Source organism: Arachis duranensis, chromosome 4 (genome assembly GCF_000817695.3).
Source record: "Arachis duranensis cultivar V14167 chromosome 4, aradu.V14167.gnm2.J7QH, whole genome shotgun sequence".
NCBI lineage: Eukaryota > Viridiplantae > Streptophyta > Magnoliopsida > Fabales > Fabaceae > Arachis > Arachis duranensis.
In genome coordinates, this window is record NC_029775.3 from 3,531,553 (window position 1) to 3,551,798 (window position 20,246).

At 35.6% G+C, this 20,246-nt stretch overlaps 5 protein-coding genes across 7 annotated transcripts; 3 read left to right on the forward strand and 2 right to left on the reverse strand.

Annotated features, from left to right (window-relative positions):
- Positions 1 to 4,243: 4,243 nt before the first annotated feature.
- On the reverse strand, positions 4,244 to 5,110 carry LOC107482561 (uncharacterized). Its single transcript, XM_016103093.1, has one exon. The coding sequence runs from the start codon at positions 5,108 to 5,110 to the stop codon at positions 4,244 to 4,246; it is 867 nt and encodes a 288-aa protein (XP_015958579.1).
- A 3,614-nt stretch (positions 5,111 to 8,724) lies between these two features.
- LOC107482683 (PHD finger-like domain-containing protein 5A) lies at positions 8,725 to 10,317 on the forward strand. Of its 2 annotated transcripts, none has more exons than XM_016103213.3 (2): positions 8,725 to 8,841; positions 9,742 to 10,317. In XM_016103213.3, exon 2 carries the CDS (start codon positions 9,798 to 9,800, stop codon positions 10,128 to 10,130), a length of 333 nt encoding a protein of 110 aa, XP_015958699.1. In that variant the 5' UTR covers positions 8,725 to 8,841; positions 9,742 to 9,797; the 3' UTR covers positions 10,131 to 10,317. The 2 variants fall into 2 exon arrangements, with proteins under 2 accessions (XP_015958699.1, XP_052115989.1); XM_052260029.1 differs by having other exon boundaries at positions 8,747 to 8,841; positions 9,754 to 10,317.
- Positions 10,318 to 11,641: 1,324 nt separating this feature from the next.
- On the forward strand, positions 11,642 to 13,268 carry LOC107482681 (aspartyl protease family protein At5g10770). The gene is made up of 3 exons (XM_016103211.3): positions 11,642 to 11,780; positions 11,938 to 12,351; positions 12,463 to 13,268. Exons 2-3 carry the CDS (start codon positions 12,027 to 12,029, stop codon positions 13,266 to 13,268), a joined length of 1,131 nt encoding a protein of 376 aa, XP_015958697.1. The 5' UTR covers positions 11,642 to 11,780; positions 11,938 to 12,026.
- A 367-nt stretch (positions 13,269 to 13,635) lies between these two features.
- On the reverse strand, positions 13,636 to 15,280 carry LOC107482682 (BI1-like protein). The gene is made up of 4 exons (XM_016103212.3): positions 14,952 to 15,280; positions 14,669 to 14,782; positions 14,376 to 14,533; positions 13,636 to 14,061 (listed from the first exon to the last, which is right to left on the reverse strand). The coding sequence occupies exons 1-4, from the start codon at positions 15,235 to 15,237 to the stop codon at positions 13,855 to 13,857; spliced, it is 765 nt and encodes a 254-aa protein (XP_015958698.1). The 5' UTR covers positions 15,238 to 15,280; the 3' UTR covers positions 13,636 to 13,854.
- An 875-nt stretch (positions 15,281 to 16,155) lies between these two features.
- Positions 16,156 to 19,347, forward strand: LOC107482680 (protein FAR1-RELATED SEQUENCE 7). 2 transcript variants are annotated; one of them, XM_016103209.3, is made up of 2 exons: positions 16,156 to 16,433; positions 16,711 to 19,347. In XM_016103209.3, exon 2 carries the CDS (start codon positions 16,893 to 16,895, stop codon positions 19,173 to 19,175), a length of 2,283 nt encoding a protein of 760 aa, XP_015958695.1. In that variant the 5' UTR covers positions 16,156 to 16,433; positions 16,711 to 16,892; the 3' UTR covers positions 19,176 to 19,347. The 2 variants fall into 2 exon arrangements, with proteins under 2 accessions (XP_015958695.1, XP_015958696.1); XM_016103210.3 differs by having other exon boundaries at positions 16,720 to 19,347.
- Positions 19,348 to 20,246: the final 899 nt, after the last annotated feature.

A 20,246-nucleotide genomic window follows, 5' to 3' on the forward strand; every position in this document is an offset into this window, starting at 1 on the left:
AGCTGACTTATACTCAAAAGATTGTGCTTTAAACCACATACCAAAAGCACATCATCAATGAAAGTAGATTGCTCATTACCTACTTTTCCAATAGCAATGATTTTACCTTTACCATCATCTCCAAAGGTCACAAAACCTTCATCATACTTATTTAGTTTGCTGAAGTAGGTTGACCTTCCAGTCATGTGCCTTGAACATCCACTATCCATGTACCACATGTCCTTTTTGTTCTTGGATGCTAGGAAAATTTGCATGATGAGTTTCAAGTAGCCTTAGGTATCCAAATTAATTTGGATCCTTTGAAGTTAATCCATCTTGGTTGCCCAAGTGCATTGAAATCACAAACAACATTGTAGACTTTGTTTCCTATAATTCTCTTTTCAATGAAGCATTGTGCATATGAGTGACCAAATTTCTTGCAATTAACACAATAATTTTCTGAGGTGTGTTGCTGAAACTGAGGTGAGTTATATTGCTTGAAATGATTAAAGTGTTGAAATTTTCTGGTTTTTGGAGGAGATGCATTTCTTTTGACAAACTGATTTTTATTAAAGTTATTCCTCTTTGCAAAAGCATTTTCACCAGAATTTCTTTGAACATTTTTACCTTTCGAATATGAGGTTTTGTTGTAAAATGGTGGTTTCTTGAAAACAGCCTCATTTTTCGAAATGTAACTCAAACCTGGCCGGTTTGAACATGGTTCAGTTTTTGGTGAAGTCTCAGTTTCACTTGTGTGTACTTCATCAAATTTTTCTTCAAATATTGGAGCATTTTCAATACCAGATTTGTTTGGTATGGTTTTGGTGTTTGATGAAGAAGCCATAAACTTTATAGAGGAGATATTAGAAACTGCATCTTCCTTGGCTATGTAGCTTAAACCAGATTTTTCAAACAATGGTCTTTGACTTGCAAGTAATTTGTCCAAGTTGTTAGAACCTTGAGCAAATTTTGCTAAGTCCCCATTTAGCCTTTTAATCATATCATTTAATCTTTCATTTTCAGCAATTAACTCATGTGAAGGATCTACAATGTGCTTTCCTTTTAATTTTTCAAGTTCAGATTTTAGAAATCTGTTTTCTTCAATAATGTCCAAAGCACATTTAGTTTCTTTCACTTTTTCTTTTAAAAAATTATTTTCAGCTCTTAACACATCTCTTTCAGATCTGCATTCATTGTATTTGCAAGCAATTTTGAGGTGTTTAAAGTGAGATCATTAATAATAGCATGCAAGTCCTCAATGGTCAAATCATAATAATTTACCTCATCAAGGTTGTTGTTTCCAGCCATGAAGCAGTCTTTGTCATCTCCTTCAGATTCTTCTCCTTCATTTGAGTCATTCTCAAGATCCTCCCAAGCTGCCATGAGTACTCTCTTCCTTTCCTTCTTTTCTTTGTCCTCCTTTTTGAGCTTTGGACAGTTTGACTTGAAGTGTCCAGCCTCCTTGAAGTGATGACACGTCACCTTGCTCAAGTCTATCTTGTGCTCCTTTGAACTTGAACCTTTGTATTTGCCCTTGCTTTTCATCATCCTTCTGAATCTCCTAGCAAAAAACAAAAGCTCGTCATCTGAAACACCATCACTTGACTCACTCTCTTTTGGTTCTATTTGTGACTTGATGGCTATTCTCTTTTTCTTTGAGTCTGTGTTTGTGTGTGTGGCTTCATAGGCAAGGAGTTTTTCTCTCAGCTCATCATAGGTTATGGGACTTATGTTGTCACTCTCGGTTAGGACAGTGACATTGTTTTCCCACTCTTTTGTGAGGCTTCTAAGGAGTTTTCTCACCAAGGTTTATTCTGCATAGTTTGTACCCATAGCATCAAGGTTGTTGATTATGATTGAGAATCTCTCAAACGCTTCATCAATGCTTTCTCCATCCTTCATGCTAAACATCTCGTACTCTCTTCGCACCATATCAATCCTCGTTTCTTTTACTTGTTTGGTGCCTTTGTGTGTAACCTGGAGTTTTTCCCAGATTTCTTTGACTGTCTTGCATCTAGACACTTTTCGGTACTCTTCAAAGCTGATAGCACAGTGAAGAAGGTTGATTGATTTAGCATTCAGCACTATCTTCTTCTTATCATCTTCATTCCATTCAGCTTCTTCTTTTGGAGTCACCACTCCATCAACACTTGTTTTTGTTGGGATCTTTGGACCGCTTACAACAATCTTCCATATGTTGTAGTCAATGGATTGGATGAAGATCCTTATCCTTTCTTTCCAGTAGGAGTAGTTCTTCCCGTTGAAGAAAGGTGGCCGGTTGTTTGACTGGCCTTCAATGAGGGTGTAAGCAACTGTGATTGTGCCCAAGTTGTTTGCCATTGGATCTTTGCTCCAAGTGGTTAAACTTGATTCTTGAGACCTCAGCTCCTGATACCAATTGAAGGTTGTGGTAGGCTTAGAGAAGGGGGGTTGAATCTATGCCTTCCTTTTCAGTTGCTGTTATTACCCTTTTAAAATAGATTTGCAATTCTGATTCTGTTTGAACTCAGCAGCGAAAATTTATGAGACAATTTATTTTTGTCTCATGATTATCAGAAAACAGAACACATCAGAGAAAAGAAAAGCTAACACCAGCAAGTATCCTGGTTCGGTTGCCTTTATGTTATGCAACCTACATCCAGTCTCCTCCACAATTATGGAAGAATTTCACTATAGTTAACAGAATTACATACACCAATTTCACACTTAAGTTCTATCCTAACTTGACATTGGCTATGCTAACTCCTAACTATTCACTCTTAGTGCTAACCCAACTAAGAAAGGGATACCAAACGGGTACAAGATACAAGACACTTAGCCAACCTAAAGAAATCAGAAAAATAACTCTAGGCTTTTCTCTCAAGTGTATCACTCAGCCTTTTTCACTCATGGCTTTTACTTAAGCTTTCTCACAATGCCTTTTCTCACAAGAAATTACAGAAAGATAAACTTGGAAAAAATACATTACAATCAGTAAAACATGAAGGAGATTGACTTCATCAGCAGCCTCTTTGCTATGTGCAAAACCAGATTTGCAAACCTCAGATACAGTTCTTCAGTGTTGGCCGAATGCTTCTTTAAAAGAGAGCATTATCCAAGTAGAGGAACTTTACAGAACTCAACTCACAAACTCTAGTTTTCTCTCCTTACCTTCTGAATGAGCAAGAAGACTTCTTTTATTCTCCTTGCATGTTGCTAGGTTCTTCTTCCAAGGTCAACACCTTGAGCCTTGAGCTTCACCAACCCACAGAATCACTTTTTCTCGTTAAACCTTAGAGTAGAAACTTTGCTTCTGACTTCTTCATCTTGACCGAAAGCCACAAAGCAGTAACCATAGAAATCTGCTCATGGTCAACTTGATCTTAGCCATTGAAAAACTACTTGGTCCCCAAGTATCACTTGTGACCGTAGATGTGAAGCAGAATAGGGCAGAGAACAATTTTCCCTTGAATGCCATTTTCGGATAGAGCAGAAAGTTGGGAGAAGAGAAGAAGATCTGATGCATGCAAGATGAGATGGATTACCTTTAACCTAAGCTTGATTTGGTTTGGATTTTCTGTTTTAGCTTCTGTGCTTCAAGCTTAAACTTTCTCTCTCTCTTGCTTCTTTGGTTACTAGCTTAGGGAGGAAGCTTTTTTCTTTCTCTTTCTTACTTTTTTGAAGCCTTGATGTGACTTGATTAGAGAGGAGAGGAACGTTGCTTCTGGTAAGGCAAGATGGTGGGAAATTGAAAATCAATTTCGGGCTTGGATCGGGTTCTTCTCTACTTCAGCCCGTTGGTGCCTTGCTTTGCTTCTTTGATGAATTTTGTTTCAGATGAATGACTTGGGCTTGTTTTTATTTTTCACTTACCATTTAGCCCATTAGCATATATCTTTTGTTTGATGTTGGGCTGCTGCAAGACTTATTTTTGGCCTGCATCACTTATAAACAATAATCAAAACTAATTGGGTGATTAATCCACTAATCAAATGTTTGTCATCATCAATTTTATTAATTAATTTCTTAACTCAACACAAGTTCTCGAAGCGATTTATGAAATTCTTCCACATGTGCATCACGCAATTGCAGAGCTTTGCATGTGGCATGACCTCCTTTAGTGCAGGGAGTAAACCCTGCATTGAACGACGACATAAAGCAATGATATATCAAGTTAAATTGGTAATATGTGAACCAAACATATTGATTAACCAAAATTACAGCTTACCTTTTGTTAGTTCGATATGAAGGTCCACCCATGGCTGGCATCGTCACCTATGTCTTCCTAAAGATTTGTCAAGAACCATTTCCAGGCATCCTTAGTCTTAGCCCTGACAACTCCATATGCAACAACGTAGAACTGATTGTTGGCATCCTGCGCAACTGCTGCTAGAAGCCAAACTATGTAGTAGGTTTTCAAAAAACAACCATCTAGGTGCAACAAAGGCCTACACCCATCCTTGAACCCTTTCTTACAAGCATCCAAGCATATGTTTAATTTATCGAATATAGGAGGTGATTCTGGAATTGGCATGAGCTCCAACCTGGCCGTCGAACCTGGATTGCTCTTCAGAATCTGCTCACAGTAGTCCCTGCTCCTTTCGTATTGGTCCCTCTCATTGCCCATGATCTTCTCCCCAGCCTCCACTACTGCTCTGTAGACCATCTTAGGGTGGGGACACAATAAAAATTCCTCCCTTAGGAATTCAGTTGCCTCCTTGGTGTTCATGTGGGGTTGGGTTGCCATCCTCTTTTCAATCTTCTTGCTAAGCCAATGCTGATCAGCTGCATTACTCCCTAAATCTCTTGCACAAGTATGTTCTTGCACATACGTCTTTACTTGATAACACTGTAATGTTTTGTTGTAGGACAAATGAACCAGGAATGGACACTCCTCATCTTTGCAACCCACTCTGACCCTCTCCTTGTCGTTCTTTATCCACTTCAGCTCCCTCCTCTCAGCAATGAAGGAATCCTTTACCATCTCTTTAAACCTTTCAACAGTAGCAAATCTGGTTCCTAACTCAAATCTCCCCTCACAGTGAGCATAGTTATCATTAAACTCAGGAAATCTCCTGCTGCTACCTTCATCATTGGATGATATAGGTGTATGCAACTCCTCGGACTCATACTTAAATACGATTTTCTCCATTTCTGTTGGCACTTCACTGATGTATAATCCCCTACCCCTGCATTATCCGGCTACACACCAAGAAAACCACCACCACATCCTTGATCATTCGGCCCATCAGCCCCCTAACCACTAGCATTACCGCCTGCACTATTTTCTCCTCTTACATTCACCTTGGTCCTATGCTGAACCCGCTTCTTTTCAACCTTAGACTTTTTCTTTGACCTTTGCCTCCTTGCAACTGGCTTCTTCGAGGTTACTACCTTTTTTCTACCCTTGGTACTTCTTTTTCTCTTACAACCAGCTACCCCGTCATTACTGTCACTTTCAGTACTATCGGTCTCCACTCCAGCTAGTGGAGGTTTGTACAGTACGTCTTCTGTGCTTTCGTACCTGTCATCTGATGAAGAGGATGTCTTCAATTCCTCTAAAATCTCATCCACATCCACATCCACTGCCCCATCACTATTCTTGCTAACATTTCAACAACTTCAGGGACATCGACTCCGTGATCAAAGTATATATATGGAACTCAAAAGTGTTTTGGTTCTTCGATATGTTCTTTCGCATTGCATTTATCCCTGCATCCTCAGTTAACTTGTTCATCCCCGACTCAATGTCGCTACTTGTGGGATCATACCAGTATACTTCCTTGTATGACCGGTAACCCAAACCCTTAAATAACGTTACAAGATCTTCGAAGTTCACAAAGTCCAAGTCCATCTCAGGGAACTTCTCTTCCTTTCCATTTTCATAAAACAGGGCTCCATCACTCCCTCTGACAAACTTACTTCCATGGTGAAAAATCGGCACCACAAAAACATCAACCATCTGAAATTTATCCAATGATCAACAACGTGTCAGTCCAAAAACAGTTACAAAAAATATGAACAAAACCCCTTTATCCAAACACAATCCCTCCTGCTAATCCTACCCACAACGTTTTTAAAACAGTTTTTTCACTACATTACACCACTGTTTTTCACACTCTCAACATGCACACACACTGCCTTCACTCTTTGTTCACACCACAATAACCAAAACTTAAACGCTAAGCATCACAATCTTACCTTCTGACGAAGACAGCAACTACGACCTCAACAGAAACCTCCTTCTTGGCCTCCCACAGCAACTTCACCACGGACCGATTGCTCTTTCACGTAGTATAATTTTTGGAGGAAGAAACAGGGGGGAGGGACTTTGATCGTTGGTCTTCTTAGGTTTTCAATAATTCAAAGGAGCAAACATGGCTGTTATGGGTATTGCATATGGGAATTAAACTGTGTTTGGAGGGGTGGGGGAGAAATGGCGTCGTTTTGGACGCTGGGGACTAATACGTCCTATTTTCAAAAGGTCTTGCCCACGTGTCATCCCGTTACGGCCACATCATCGCCACGGGAGCCACCTCAACGTTTTTCGACGAGGCTAATGGACTGAGTTTAAAGGGAGGGTAGATTTGTCCATATTTTTAAAGGGTCAGGGATATGAATATATTTTCCAATCGTCGGGGACGAAAATGTCTCCCGAAAAAAAGGTTAGAGATCTATTTGTCCTTTTCTCCACTTATGAGATATACACCGAAATTAATAATTAAAATTAGTTACACATTAAAATATAAAATATATATTAAAAATAAATTGAATTACACATGCATTTTTATATAAATACAGAATGTCTATATTTGATTTTAGTGTTAAATAGCATTTTCTAAAATAAAAAGGTACATTTTTCAATTATTTATTATATTTGACAAATTCTAAGTATTTTAAATGAACAAAATTGAAATTGATTAACAATAAAGTATGACTTAGATTCCATCCTAATCTTATTCGTAGGTTTAAATCTTCTCTAAAATTTAATTATACCCCATTCGTGGTTGAGAATCTTCCAATTATAATCTTATTTGCACTCCAAAATTTTTCATTCAACTTTATCTATGATAAATATTTTTTTCAATTAAACACAATATTTATTTATTCTATATTTCATAAAATATATAATAAAACAAAAATACAAAATTAAATCTATATTAAAATTAAAAATAATAAAATTACAATAAATTTTATGTTAAAATTAAAATAAAAGGGAAGAGGTAAGTTTGATCTTGATTAATTTTATACTTTTATTATACATGTCTAATAAATTTTAACTATATATTATAATATATTAGGAATATAGAGTGATTCGCAAAAAATAAGGCTGCCAACCCTTATAATATCTGAACAGATTAAGAGTCAATTTGGGTAAACAATTTAACTAAAATCTTTTGAAAAAAGAGTTTAAAACATAAAAACTTAAATAAAAAGTAGGTTATACATAAATTATTTTGTGTTTAGTTTTTTAGTTCTAAAATATTTTTTTTAAAAAAATAATAAAAAACTTTTTATTCTAAAAAAATATTTTTTAAATTTTTTTATATATATTTAAATAATTTTTTAAAAAGTTATAAATTAATTTTAAAAATTACTCTAAACATTAATATTATAAGAGCAACTTCAACGCTACAATTTCCAAAAGTTCCATTTTCACTTTTTGTACCATGAGAAAAGACCAGCCATTGGAGAAGAGAGTGAGAGTCTCTACATGCATATTAAGAGGAGAGAGTTCCTCTTCAAAGGACCTTAGAGTGGCAAATAATAACTTGTCAGGTAACAAATTATATTTAAAATAAATAATTATATTTATTTTTTCAATAAAAATATTTTTTTAAAGACGTATTCAAATAAGTTTTAAATTGAATAAAATATTTTATTTTAAAAAAAATTTTTAACTCAAAAAAACCAATTCAAACTAGTACATAATAAAAAAGATAAGAAGAGATTTTCAAAAGTACTTAGGTTCAGTTTGGTAAACAATTTAATTAAATTTCTTTTAAAAAAATAGTTTAAACAATAAATGGCTATGTTAAAAGTAATTTATAAATAAGTTATTTTGTGTTTGGATTTTTAGTTTTAATAGTACTTATTTTATAAAAATGTGATAAAAAATAATAGTATTATGAGAGAAATAATTTTTTTTAACTTCTCTATAAATTCCTAAATAGCTTCTTAAAAAACTGCAATTTAATTTTAAAAATTACACCCAATATTAATACTACTAACTTTTATAAGTTAAAAACTCAAAAAATTTATTTTTAAAACATATCAAACAGGCCTTTAATTAAACGCTTCAAACATTATTTATATTGTTATATTAAATCATAATTAATTAAATTTGTTTACATAAAAAAATTTAATTTTTACACATTATAAAATAATTTTTATGGTTATTTACATTTGTAAAATTTAAAATATTAACGAAATTTAAGTTATCTATTTTGACTATTATATATTACATAAATAATATATTATATTATGTTACTGTTGTATATATATGTTGTATATATATTATATATAATATAGGAAGATTTTCAAGTATACTGTCATAGATATATCAATAATTTTTAATCGATCTTAATTATAAATATTATATATATTTTTTATAATTAAAATTAATAATTAAAAATTACTAAAATATCAGTACGACAGTACACTTGAAAATTTTCCTATAATATATAAACTAGTAAATCAATAAAATATAACTCAAATAACATAAAAAGTTTTATATTAACTTAAAAATGGCCAGTTCGAGTTTTGTTCCTAACTTAAAAAAATATATGAGTGTGAGCCCTATTGATTTAGTTTTTCTCCTCCTTGGCTTCAGCAAAGTCGGCAACATTCCTTGAAGACTAAAGGCTCCTCTTGGCAGCACAGGTATCTCTTCTTCCTTTTGATTTCCCTTTTCTGCACTTGTACGCTACTCTTTCTTTTACTGCTGTGACCTTTCTTCATCTAAGATTTATGCTTGTGGGTTGTCATCATTACCTATTTTTGTAGATTAATTTTTTCTTTTTAAGCTTTAATACATGGATAGTGTTGAATCCAAGTGAACCATGTTCTTTGTATGAGTGAAAATGTTGGGTTTTTTGGTAGTGTACCTGTTAACGGTGTTTTACTGGTTTAGGGTTAGTTCTTCAGTACTATTAGCGGCCTAAGGGTAGTTTCAATTTCACTATATTGGGGCTTATTTTGAAACTGTTGCCACTGCTGAAATGTTATTTTTATTTTTATGTTGTCATGAAACTAAGGTTGGGTTTGGAACCGTTTGTATGTTATTATGAGTGGCTTTTGGTTTCTTCTGCACTTTTTTGTGTTAAAGGGAAAGAAGGAACCTTGTGCTTTGAATCCTAACATGTGAATTACCATTTTCGTGATCTGCTTAACACTATCTGGGATTTTGATAATGATTAGATCATCATGATTTCAAATTCAAAAACCACTTTGTTTAGCAGGGAAAACAACTTAAAATTTTAATTAATGCATTGTTTTATTGTCATAATAATCCATTATCTGCTTGTATGAAGACCAAATTATAGCTAATGTGGGGAAGAATATTAAATATACAATATTTGAGCTGATGATTTGAATATGTTTCATTGATTTGTAAATTTTTTATTTATGTTAGCATTATTAGTTACAAATTCACTCATCTTAAACAATAAAAATTGAAGTGACTCAATATGTTGTTGTAAATTTTGTAATTTACCTTGTTTTGTTTGGTAAGAGTTGTAGTGTTTTACTGAGATACTTTACCATTTACATGTTCAACTTTAGATTTACTTGCAGGTTATATTATATATATACTCAGCATTTAGCAGGCTGTTGAAATTATGGCCAAGCATCATCCTGATTTGATTATGTGCCGGAAACAGCCTGGAATTGCCATTGGAAGACTTTGTGAGAAATGCGACGGCAAGTGTGTCATATGCGACTCTTACGTGCGTCCTTGTACACTTGTCCGGGTTTGCGATGAATGCAACTATGGATCATTTCAAGGTCGCTGCGTAATATGTGGAGGGGTAGGGATATCTGATGCCTACTACTGCAAGGAATGCACACAGCAAGAGAAAGATAGGGATGGCTGCCCCAAAATTGTTAATTTAGGGAGTGCCAAAACCGATCTATTCTATGAACGCAAAAAGTATGGCTTTAAGAAACGATGATGGGCGTGTAATTCTTTTTTTTCCTCCCAATATTTGTCTCTTTTCCCTAAACTTATCATAAATTCATAACCATGGGATTTGAGAGCTTGAGCACAGACTATTATGTTGCAAAATTGTTTGTAATGTAAGTGCATGACTAGTGTACCACTCACGGATCACACAATACAATTGCTGGGAATTTAAACTCTGTTAGGTGCAATCTTGTGACTTGTCAGCATCTCTGAAGATTACTCTGGAAAAGTATTCCATGATTAGTAATATGTTTTACATTTTTCAATATTGTAATATTATGTCTTTATCTGTAATCACATAAGTCCAACAAGAGCTGTAATGTTTGATGACCATATAATGCTCATGTTTTTATTGCTTAATTCTAGAGGGTAGGGATAACCTTGTATGCAATATACCAAAATAGATGAATGAATGTTAGTAATGTTGCTAATGAATGCTGGTTCTAGAAGGTGAAATCAGTTACTTAGAAAGCATTTGGTTTGTGTTTTTATTTTCTTCAGAATTTTATGAAAAAAGAGAAGCCATGAAGTGAAAACAGATAACAAAATTTGATTGTTTTTATTGTTTTTTTTTTCTTTGCAAAATTCTAAAAACAGAAAACACTGAATAAAAATAAAAAGTTAAAACATACCCTTACTTTCTTTACCTAAATGTTAGTTCAAGTACTTATCTCTTTGCAACAGATTTTGCCTCTAATCTATGACTTGCTAACTGCTATTGCATAAAGTGATAAAGGCTTGTTCTCATTGTATTGTAACAAAAATCAAGAATATCAATTTTACAGTCAAATTACTTAATGCACCCTTCAATCTCTTTTAACTTTTAACCCCTTCCATGAATCATTGTGTGGGGAACTTCACTTCTTGTCTTGTAATCTGCTATGGTGAAGGACTAAAGGAGATAGGCAACTGAAGCGGCACACATGAACTGCTAGAATTATCATTGGCCGGAAATCTACCATCAGATCAGATAAGTTCCTAAACAGACATGCAGATAGGGTTCTCAATTCAGAACACATGTGAACAGATTCTGTGTCTGTCCTTTGGAATCTTAGTGCTACTGGTTGGTGAAACTACACCTTTCCAAATTTCAAGAAGATTAAAAAATACCTTAAATTTTACTAATGAGGGACAAATAACAAGAGTAAAAGCCTTTTCCGGTCCTTAACTATTTACTCGAAGGACATTCCGCCTCCTAACAATTATAAAAACACAAATCGATTCCATCCATTTTCGTAATTGTTCAATCCAATCCCTAGAACCGGTTGGCAACAGGTGATTTGTCCTCATAACGAAGGAGACAAAGCCACGTAGACACATTATCTGACATGTCAGCGTGTGACATGTTGAATAACAATAATCACCTTAAGGAAACAACAATACAATCCTTTAACTAGTGGAGTGGTTTGAATAAATTGAATTCCTATATGTCCGCATTTGAATAATGTGTAACAATTGAATAATTTTCTAGCTAATGCACATCGAATTTGGTGATTACATAATGTTCCTGATTCTGTACACAAGAGTGTTGCCTTTCAAAGTGATGATACAACAACTACACAAATCAGCAACCATTTCAATGTTGTTGAAGTCAGCTCTTTGCTGCCAACCTCTACATGCAACCCTTCTTCTAAACAAGGTTGGTTCATTCCTTCTTGTTTCTTACTTCATCAAACGAAATTGAAGTGAAGTGAATGTTCCTTCTCAGTTGATGATATTTGATCATGAATTTGTATTATTGCAATGTATTGTTTATTACTCTCTATCAGATTTCTTATTTGGTTTGAACTATGTAGTGTCATCGGAAGAAGAGGAGTCTCTGGAACTAGTCCACAACTATGGACCCTGCTCCCCAAAGAACCATGGAAAAGCAAATGCTCCATCTATGCTTGAAATCCTTGACAGAGACCAAAAAAGAGCGAGCTTGATGGTGTCGAGGCAGCGCTATGGAAAGAACCAGGTTCAACTCAGATGGCAAGATAGCACATATGTTATAAATGTGGGGATAGGAACACCTAAAAGGATGTTCACATTCAACATTGACACCGGTAGTGATCTCTTATGGATTCAATGTCTACCCTGCAAGCTGGGAAAGCCGAATCATGATTGTTACCAGCCAAAACGTCCACTTTTTGATCCATCAAAATCTTCAACCTACACCAAAATTACTTGTCCCTCACACACATGCAGTTTGACCAATACTACTTTAGGTAATTGTGTGATCAAAATGAATTTATTATATTTCAAGATTCCAAAACATTGACGGCATCATGTTTAGGAATCTGCATCATAACTCCTTCTGAATTTCATGAATGGTGCAGGGTACACACAATGCGTTTCCTCATCTTGCACGTATCTGGGAGCTTATTTAGATGGATCTTTGATCTTCGGATACATGGCTAAAGAAACATTATTTGTTGGCTCCAAAACCTTCAAGGGGATCATGTTTGGGTGCAACGAAGTCACCTTTAATGCCACCCTTGACAAGACTGATGGCATAATTGGGCTTGGCCAAGGATTCTTATCCTTTGTAGAACAAACTTCCAATACATATAACAAAGTGTTTTCATATTGTCTCCCCTCAAATCCAAACCGTGTTGGTTTTCTCAGATTTGGTAAGACTAAACGAGTTTCGAAATCCTTAAAGTTCACAAAGCTAGGAAGAGATAATGCCATTGAACTCACTGGGATAAAAGTTGGTAGCACCACTATTCCCATAACTGTTAAGAAGGATACTGCATTCATTGATTCTGGTACTGTCATTACAAGGTTACCTTCCAAGGATTACATTAAGTTGCGAGAAGCATATCGAAAAGCCATGACCGGTTATAGATTTGTGGGAGCAATTTCTGTTGCCGATACATGTTACAACGTTGGCGGTCACAAGAAGCTTAAACTTCCAAGAATGAGCTTCTTGTTTGCAGATGGACTTCTTTTGGATATACCACCCAGTGGAGTAGTTATACCTTACAACTCCACTGTTGTTTGTTTCCCATTTGCAGCAACTCCAGAAACTCCCGGAGGCGAAGATTTTGTACTTCTTGGAAACTACCAGCAGAGAACACTAGAGGTAGTGTATGATGTTGCAGGAGGAAAACTTGGGTTTGGCCATGGTGGTTGCAAATAGTAATATTGCAAAAGGTAGCTACAAATAAAACATCTTTTACCTTCCTTGATATCAGAATAAGATTCAGATCGTAATGAGAATCCTTATTAGATCAGAAAAAAAAATGATACTGACAAATTTCATTGAGATTTCACAAGTAACACTATACTTGGATACCACCTAGCAAAATCAAAAGGTCGAATGTTTTAAACGTAAGATCCACTTTGTACTCATCAACAAAATATTGATGTTCTGAATCTCTTTTAGCTTTATAATGCTGATCTCCACATAAAGCAGGTTGCTTGTTTGATAATCTATGACTCTATGTATCATATAAATTCAAAGGGAAACTCACCTCAGAATAAATAACTAAAAGGAATGAACAACATTTTGCACAATATTCTTTTATATATATAATACATCATAAGATACAATTGTGAACCAACAAATTTTTCATGTCACCCAAGACACTCAACTGTAAGAGAATACTAGAGTAGAGGAGCATAGTGTTATAATCAGAATACTTCCTAGGGTATATTGTAAAGAGGTAACAAAGTTATTTCAGAGATTTTAATTGACAAAACCTCAGTTCACGCAGGATGAGTGGCTAATTGTTTGCCTCCCTCAGCATATTTAAGATGGCAAGGAACAAGTTCAGAATGTCGAGATAGAGAGTGACTGAAGCACCAATGTACTCATCATAAGTGAAGCGTTTGATAAGGTTGTCAGTGTCGTATATAATGTAACCAGAGAAAATCATAGCACCAATTCCACCATAAATAGCATGAGCTGCTGGTCCAAATGGGAAGAACATCTGCGCCAAAGGACAAGGAGTCTTAAGTAACATGCAAGTCAACAAGAACCCAATACTAGAATGTTAAACTAACTAATTGGAGATTTATAAAACCACATAAAAAAAAGACTACTGAGTACTCCATCCATCTGTCCATTCTATAATGATGGTTGTTTTGAATTTTTTGGTACATTGACAAAACAATCCATCTAGAGACAATTGTGTACAAATGCATTGGTTTATGAATGTAACTAAAAGTCAAAATGATCATCAATGTGGAACAGAAGGATTAATTAGTATAACTCAATGAAAAAGGGGATGGATTCTATTCTAACCTGCATCATGCCAACGAGAAACAGGGTAAAGAGACTAGTGAATAAAAATGGGCCAAGGAAGCTAAAATCCTTGCCCTTCTTGGAAGCCCAAAAGGTATAGCCAGTGAGTGAGGAAACCACAGCAGAGGTCAAAATCAAAGCCTCAAGCACAATTTTTCCTGCAATAATTTCCATTAAGACATGACAACAATCAGATAAACCATAACAGCAACAACCTGCAGTGCTGCCACAAAAAAACAATTAATGGTTCTTGGAATTCTACATCTAAAAGCAGAGGAAGAATGGCACTAAACCTTCTGTGTTGGCACAGGAAATTCCAACGGTCAAGCTAATCGAGACGGTGAAAAGCCCCAATAAGATGTAGTTGTGGGGATGCTTCTGCTGATACTTGAGTAATGGGATCAAAACTGCAAACAACACATTCAAATAACAAGGTTACAATTCAATTCAGAATTACATACAAAACCCCCAAAAATGGCTGCATAATCAAAAAATTATGAATTGTTTTGAAAAATAGAGTTTTTAAGCAAAGGTTCCCGAGATCCAAACATGAGAAAATCCAATTGATTGACGTACATATGAAGGGAAGAAAAACGACGATGAGGAGGAGAAGGGAATTCCCTCGGAGAAGATCGTTGAGCGGGGAATATAAGACGGTGAGGAGGGAGACGAGGGTTGTGAGAACGATCTGGAAGGAGAGGATCCCGTAGACTTTGCGTATGAATCCCCATCGGAGCTGGTTCTCACCGGGGCTGAGTCCGGGGAACAGCGTCTCGCCCGATTCGACGTCGTATTGATGCGGCTTCTTGCTAACGGGCTCGCTCGTCGCCACATTGGCGTACCCCTGCCCCGCTTGAAACATCTTCCACGACCTTTTCTATCTTTCTTTTCTCTACAAATAAATATTCAACCCAACTCTTTCATCTCAATATATATGCATTTTACCTTTGACTCCATCAATGGTCACAACTCACAAGCACCATAGAATAATTACTGCACAAATAATTACATAATAAATTTGTCATTATAAATTATACATTGTTACCACCAAAATTACTAACAAATTACAGTCAATAAAAAATTAACCAATAAAAGTCATAACAAACAAATTCACTCACTCATTTTTTTTCCATTTTGAAATTATTATTATTATTATTTTATTATAATTTCACTCACTGTCTGAGAATTTTGATGGTCGATAAATAGAACTAATATTGAGTTTGGCCCTAAAAATTTTAAGGCCGAATTTAAATTGATGCTTAAAATTATAATTGATTTAATTTAGCTTATAAAATTTATAATAATAACTCATTTTAAATTTTAAGTCAATTTTTATAAATAATGTATTAATTTTATATGTTAACTTGCTAAAATTTAAACTTCTGACTTAGATTTTATGTGGCTAAGATTTATTAGACATTTTAAAAATTTGATTGAATCTTTAACATCTTTACAAAAAACAACAATAAACATTTTAATTTAAAAATTTTGAGAGCAACAATCAAGTTTTTAAAACTCTAATAAATTTTGATCATATAAAATTTAGATAAAAAATTTAAATTATAACAAGTTAATATACCAAATCAATTAAGAATTAATTCAAAGATTAATGTGAATTGTCATTGTGAATTTCAAGATCTAATTTAAATATATTAAAATTTGAAGAGTTATATTAAATTTGAATTTAAATTTCAGAATAAAAAATTGAGTATTAAATTTCGTAAGTATTTCTATTTAAAAATAATTTAGTTATTAAAATGATGAGTGGGTTTTTTGCAGAAGTGGATACCCGAAAAGAATCGGAGCCTTTGGAGCTGGGACATGTATCATGTATGTTTATCCAGCGAAGGTCAAACACTTCGAAGAAGAACATCAAAACGGCATCATAATCTGCGTTTTGTGATCGTTTCCCTTTCCGAGTCCCTGTTCTTCACCAACCCCGACCCTCTAGTTTAAGTTCTTTTCGCAATCACCTTTCGCCACTCGCCACTCGCACGCACACTTTTGAATCTCCAGTTTCTCTTTCGTGCTATGAATCAATCCACCAAATCCTACGAGGTAATTTAGTTCCCCAAAAACCCTAGCTTTTTGCTTTCTTTCCTGCTGCGTTGACTTCCTTCTTATCATGCTTTCCCTCTCTCAACTTCTTAATTTCACGCGCTGTTCCTTTATCTTCGTTACTCTCATTAGATTTCATTATTCTGTTGCGATCCCTATCAATTAGATTATGCTATTTTCCGATCAAATTGTGTGCTTACTTAGATCGTTGGAGAAACCTGCCTGTAGAATTAAGATAGGGAATCATTATATTTGTTTGACAGCATGAATCTTTCAGCTGTTGCAGGAACGGTGCCTCGTCGTTAGAAACACTCGGCGTGCTTCTGCTTGCACCTGAGAGGAGAAACATAAAAGATCAGCTTTTTAAAGAGTTTAAACTTTAAACACCCCAAGTTTTGCCATGACCTTACTCTGTTGTCGATACCAATAATTAAACTAAATGGAGAATGACTTGTGAGCATGATTTTGAAGGAGAACCCTGTAGGTACTGAGCTTGCAATGAGTAATATCAATGTGGAGGAGGAAATAGATTTTTCATGTGAACCGTACATTGGTTTGGAATTTGACTCACCGGATGATGCACTCAAGTTCTACACGTCATATGCAAATCGAGTTGGATTTAAAGTTCGGATTGGTCAGCTGTATCGATCAAGATCAAATGGGTCAGTTTCTTCTCGAAGATATGTGTGCTCAAAGGAGGGATATCAGCTCAGTTCGAGAACAGGTTGTCCAGCATTCATAAGAGTGCAAATAAATGCTTCTGGAAAGTGGGTTGTTGATCATTTCCAAAAGGATCACAATCATGATCTTGAAATTGAAAATGGAAATTGCACACCAACAGTGCAGCAGAAAGGTGCTGCAGCTTTCAAGTCCTTTACTGAAGTATCCCGTAGGCCAAGGAAGAAATTGCTTGAATCCTGTAATGAATCTTCTGGTCCCATGGGCATTATTGATTTCAAGCGACTGAGAAAGGAAGAACTCGAAGGACAGTTCCGAACTGAACCATATGTAGGTCAAGAGTTTGGTTCACCCAATGAAGCCTACCAATTTTATCATGCATATGCAGCATATGTTGGTTTTGGAGTTCGAATTGGTCAATTATTTCGTTCTAAGAATGATGGATTGATCACATCCCGCCGATTTGTGTGCTCAAAAGAAGGGTTCCAGCACCCTTCACGGGTTGGGTGCGGGGCCTATTTGAGGATTAAGAGACAGCCATCGGGAAAGTGGGTGGTGGACCGTCTCCACAAAGATCATAATCATGATTTGGGCTCTGAAAGGGAGGGTAGGCCAAAAAGTATTCCTGATTCCAATATTTTGGCTGAAGAGGTAGATACTGGATTCGTAAATGGTGATTTATTTCGGATAGACAACTATCCTGTCCCCAGAGGAACTAGACAAAATCACATTAAAAGTGATTGGTACAGCATGCTTCTAGAGTATTTTCAATCAAGACAAGCAGAAGATACAGGATTCTTTTATGCTGTGGAAGTTGACAATGGTAACTGTATGAGCCTATTTTGGGCTGATGGCAGATCTAGATATTCATGTAGTCAGTTTGGTGATGTCCTTGTTATTGACACTTCCTACCGTAAGAGTGTCTATTTGGTGCCGTTTGCCACCTTTATTGGAGTTAACCATCACAGGCAACCTGTGCTTCTTGGAAGTGCTTTGATTGCTGATGAATCTGAAGAGTCTTTCGCGTGGTTATTTCAGACATGGCTGAGGGCAGCATCTGGCCGGCAGCCTCTATCGATAATTGCTGATCAGGACATTGCAATCCAGAGGGCAATAAGAAAAGTCTTTCCAAGAACCCATCATCGCTTTTCATTGTGGCAAATCAAGGCAAAGGAACAAGAGAATTTGGGTATAATGGGTGATGGATTTACAAAAGATTATGACAAATGCATTTACCAGAGTCAGACCGTTGATGAATTTGACGCCACATGGGCTGCCTTACTCAACAAATATGGACTGAAGGACAATCCTTGGCTAAAAGAAATGTATGAGAAGCGGGCATCCTGGGTTCCATTATATTTAAGGGGCACGTTTTTTGCTGGCATACCCATGAATGAAAGTGTTGATTCATTCTTTGGTGCAATTTTAAATGGCCAAACGTCTCTCGTGGAATTTATTCCAAGGTATGAAAGAGGTCTTGAGCGACGCCGGGAGGAAGAAAGAAACGAGGATTTCAATACTTCTAATTTTCAACCATTTTTGCAAACAAAGGAGCCAGTTGAAGAACAATGTAGAAGGCTTTACACTCTTACCATATTCAAAGTACTTCAAAAAGAGCTTTTGCAGTGCTATAGTTATCTTGGGTTTAAAGCTTTTCAAGAAGGGAGCATCAGCCGATATATGGTGCGTAAGGGTGGAAATGATATGGAGAAACACCATATAGTTACATTTAATGCATCTAATCTTAGCATTAGTTGTAGCTGTCAGATGTTTGAATATGAAGGTGTTCTTTGTAGACATGCTTTGAGGGTTTTCCAGATACTGGAATTAAGAGAAGTTCCTTCTCGCTACATCTTGCACAGATGGACTAAAAATGCTGAGGATGGTGTTTTCCCTGATTTAGAGTCATGGAGTAGTTCTCAGGAACTCCGGAGTTTGATGCTATGGAGTCTAAGAGAAACTGCGGCTAAGTACATAGATGCAGGTGCAACATCTATTGAAAAGTATAAACTTGCTTATGAGATTTTGCGTGAGGGTGGGAGAAAGCTTTGTTGGCACAGGTGATGAATACTTCTGTGAGGTTGTACATAGTTGTAAGATTGTTTCTTTTTTACCCTGAAGCCTTGAATTGTTCATTTGTGATATCAGTTTAGCTCTTCTAATCAATTATAAACATTTTGCGTCCATCTTAGTATTTCAACAATTCAAAGTAATCGATGGTTCAGTTTTCTGTTTCTATCAGTCGCTTGATCCCTTCCCTGGAGATTACTGACTTCTTAGATGGATTAACATTAGAGCCTTCTTATGATAAAGTGTGACATCGGTTTCACCTTGATTTGTATTAATTAAGCTGCACCACCCCTATTTTGTATTTCCACCGCAATATATACTACAGGTGGGGGTTTCCAGTGAGCAGCATCTGCTGTATCTGGTGATAAAATGGTTTGAAGTAATCATCATTGTATTTGAAGGAGGATCTCTTACAGTCTTACTAATCATATTCTTCTTGCTAAATGCATTCCCAACTTTATCGATTAAGTAAAAAAAAAAGGGAATTTTTATTCAGTAGAGGGAAAAGAAAAACTGTATTGAGTGGTTAAGATGACTGTTGATGAGATTTGATTGGTGATATAAATTGTAGTTTGGGTTAAAGCTTGTTTCTCATAATTTTTTTCTAAAATCAATATTTGGTAGGTTAAAAGTAAATATGTTGAAGCCGTGCCCATTTATCATCCAAAATTACTGGGTTTTCATTTTTCTGATGTGATTTGGAAAATGAAAATGAAGTCAGCTTCTTGTTTTGGTACTGGAATCAAATAGAAAATAGGTTTATACCAATTGAGAGCATAATTTCCTTCTTTATGCAGTGGGATATTAGAAATTGTAACTGTTATATTATATAAACATCATACCAACTGAGTCATGCAAGAGGAGAAGGCAAGTCCCTATCAGTCTTTGAGAACTAGATTGATGCAGACATATAGAGGCAAATGGATAAGCCAAACCACAGAAAATTCCAAGCACCCCTGGGTTCTGTACTTCTGTTACTCTCTACTTTGTCTTTTTCTCGCCCTCTGTTTTTTTCGGTAGGTAGGACATGGAATGGGCAATAGCTTGTCAACAAATCACACCTGC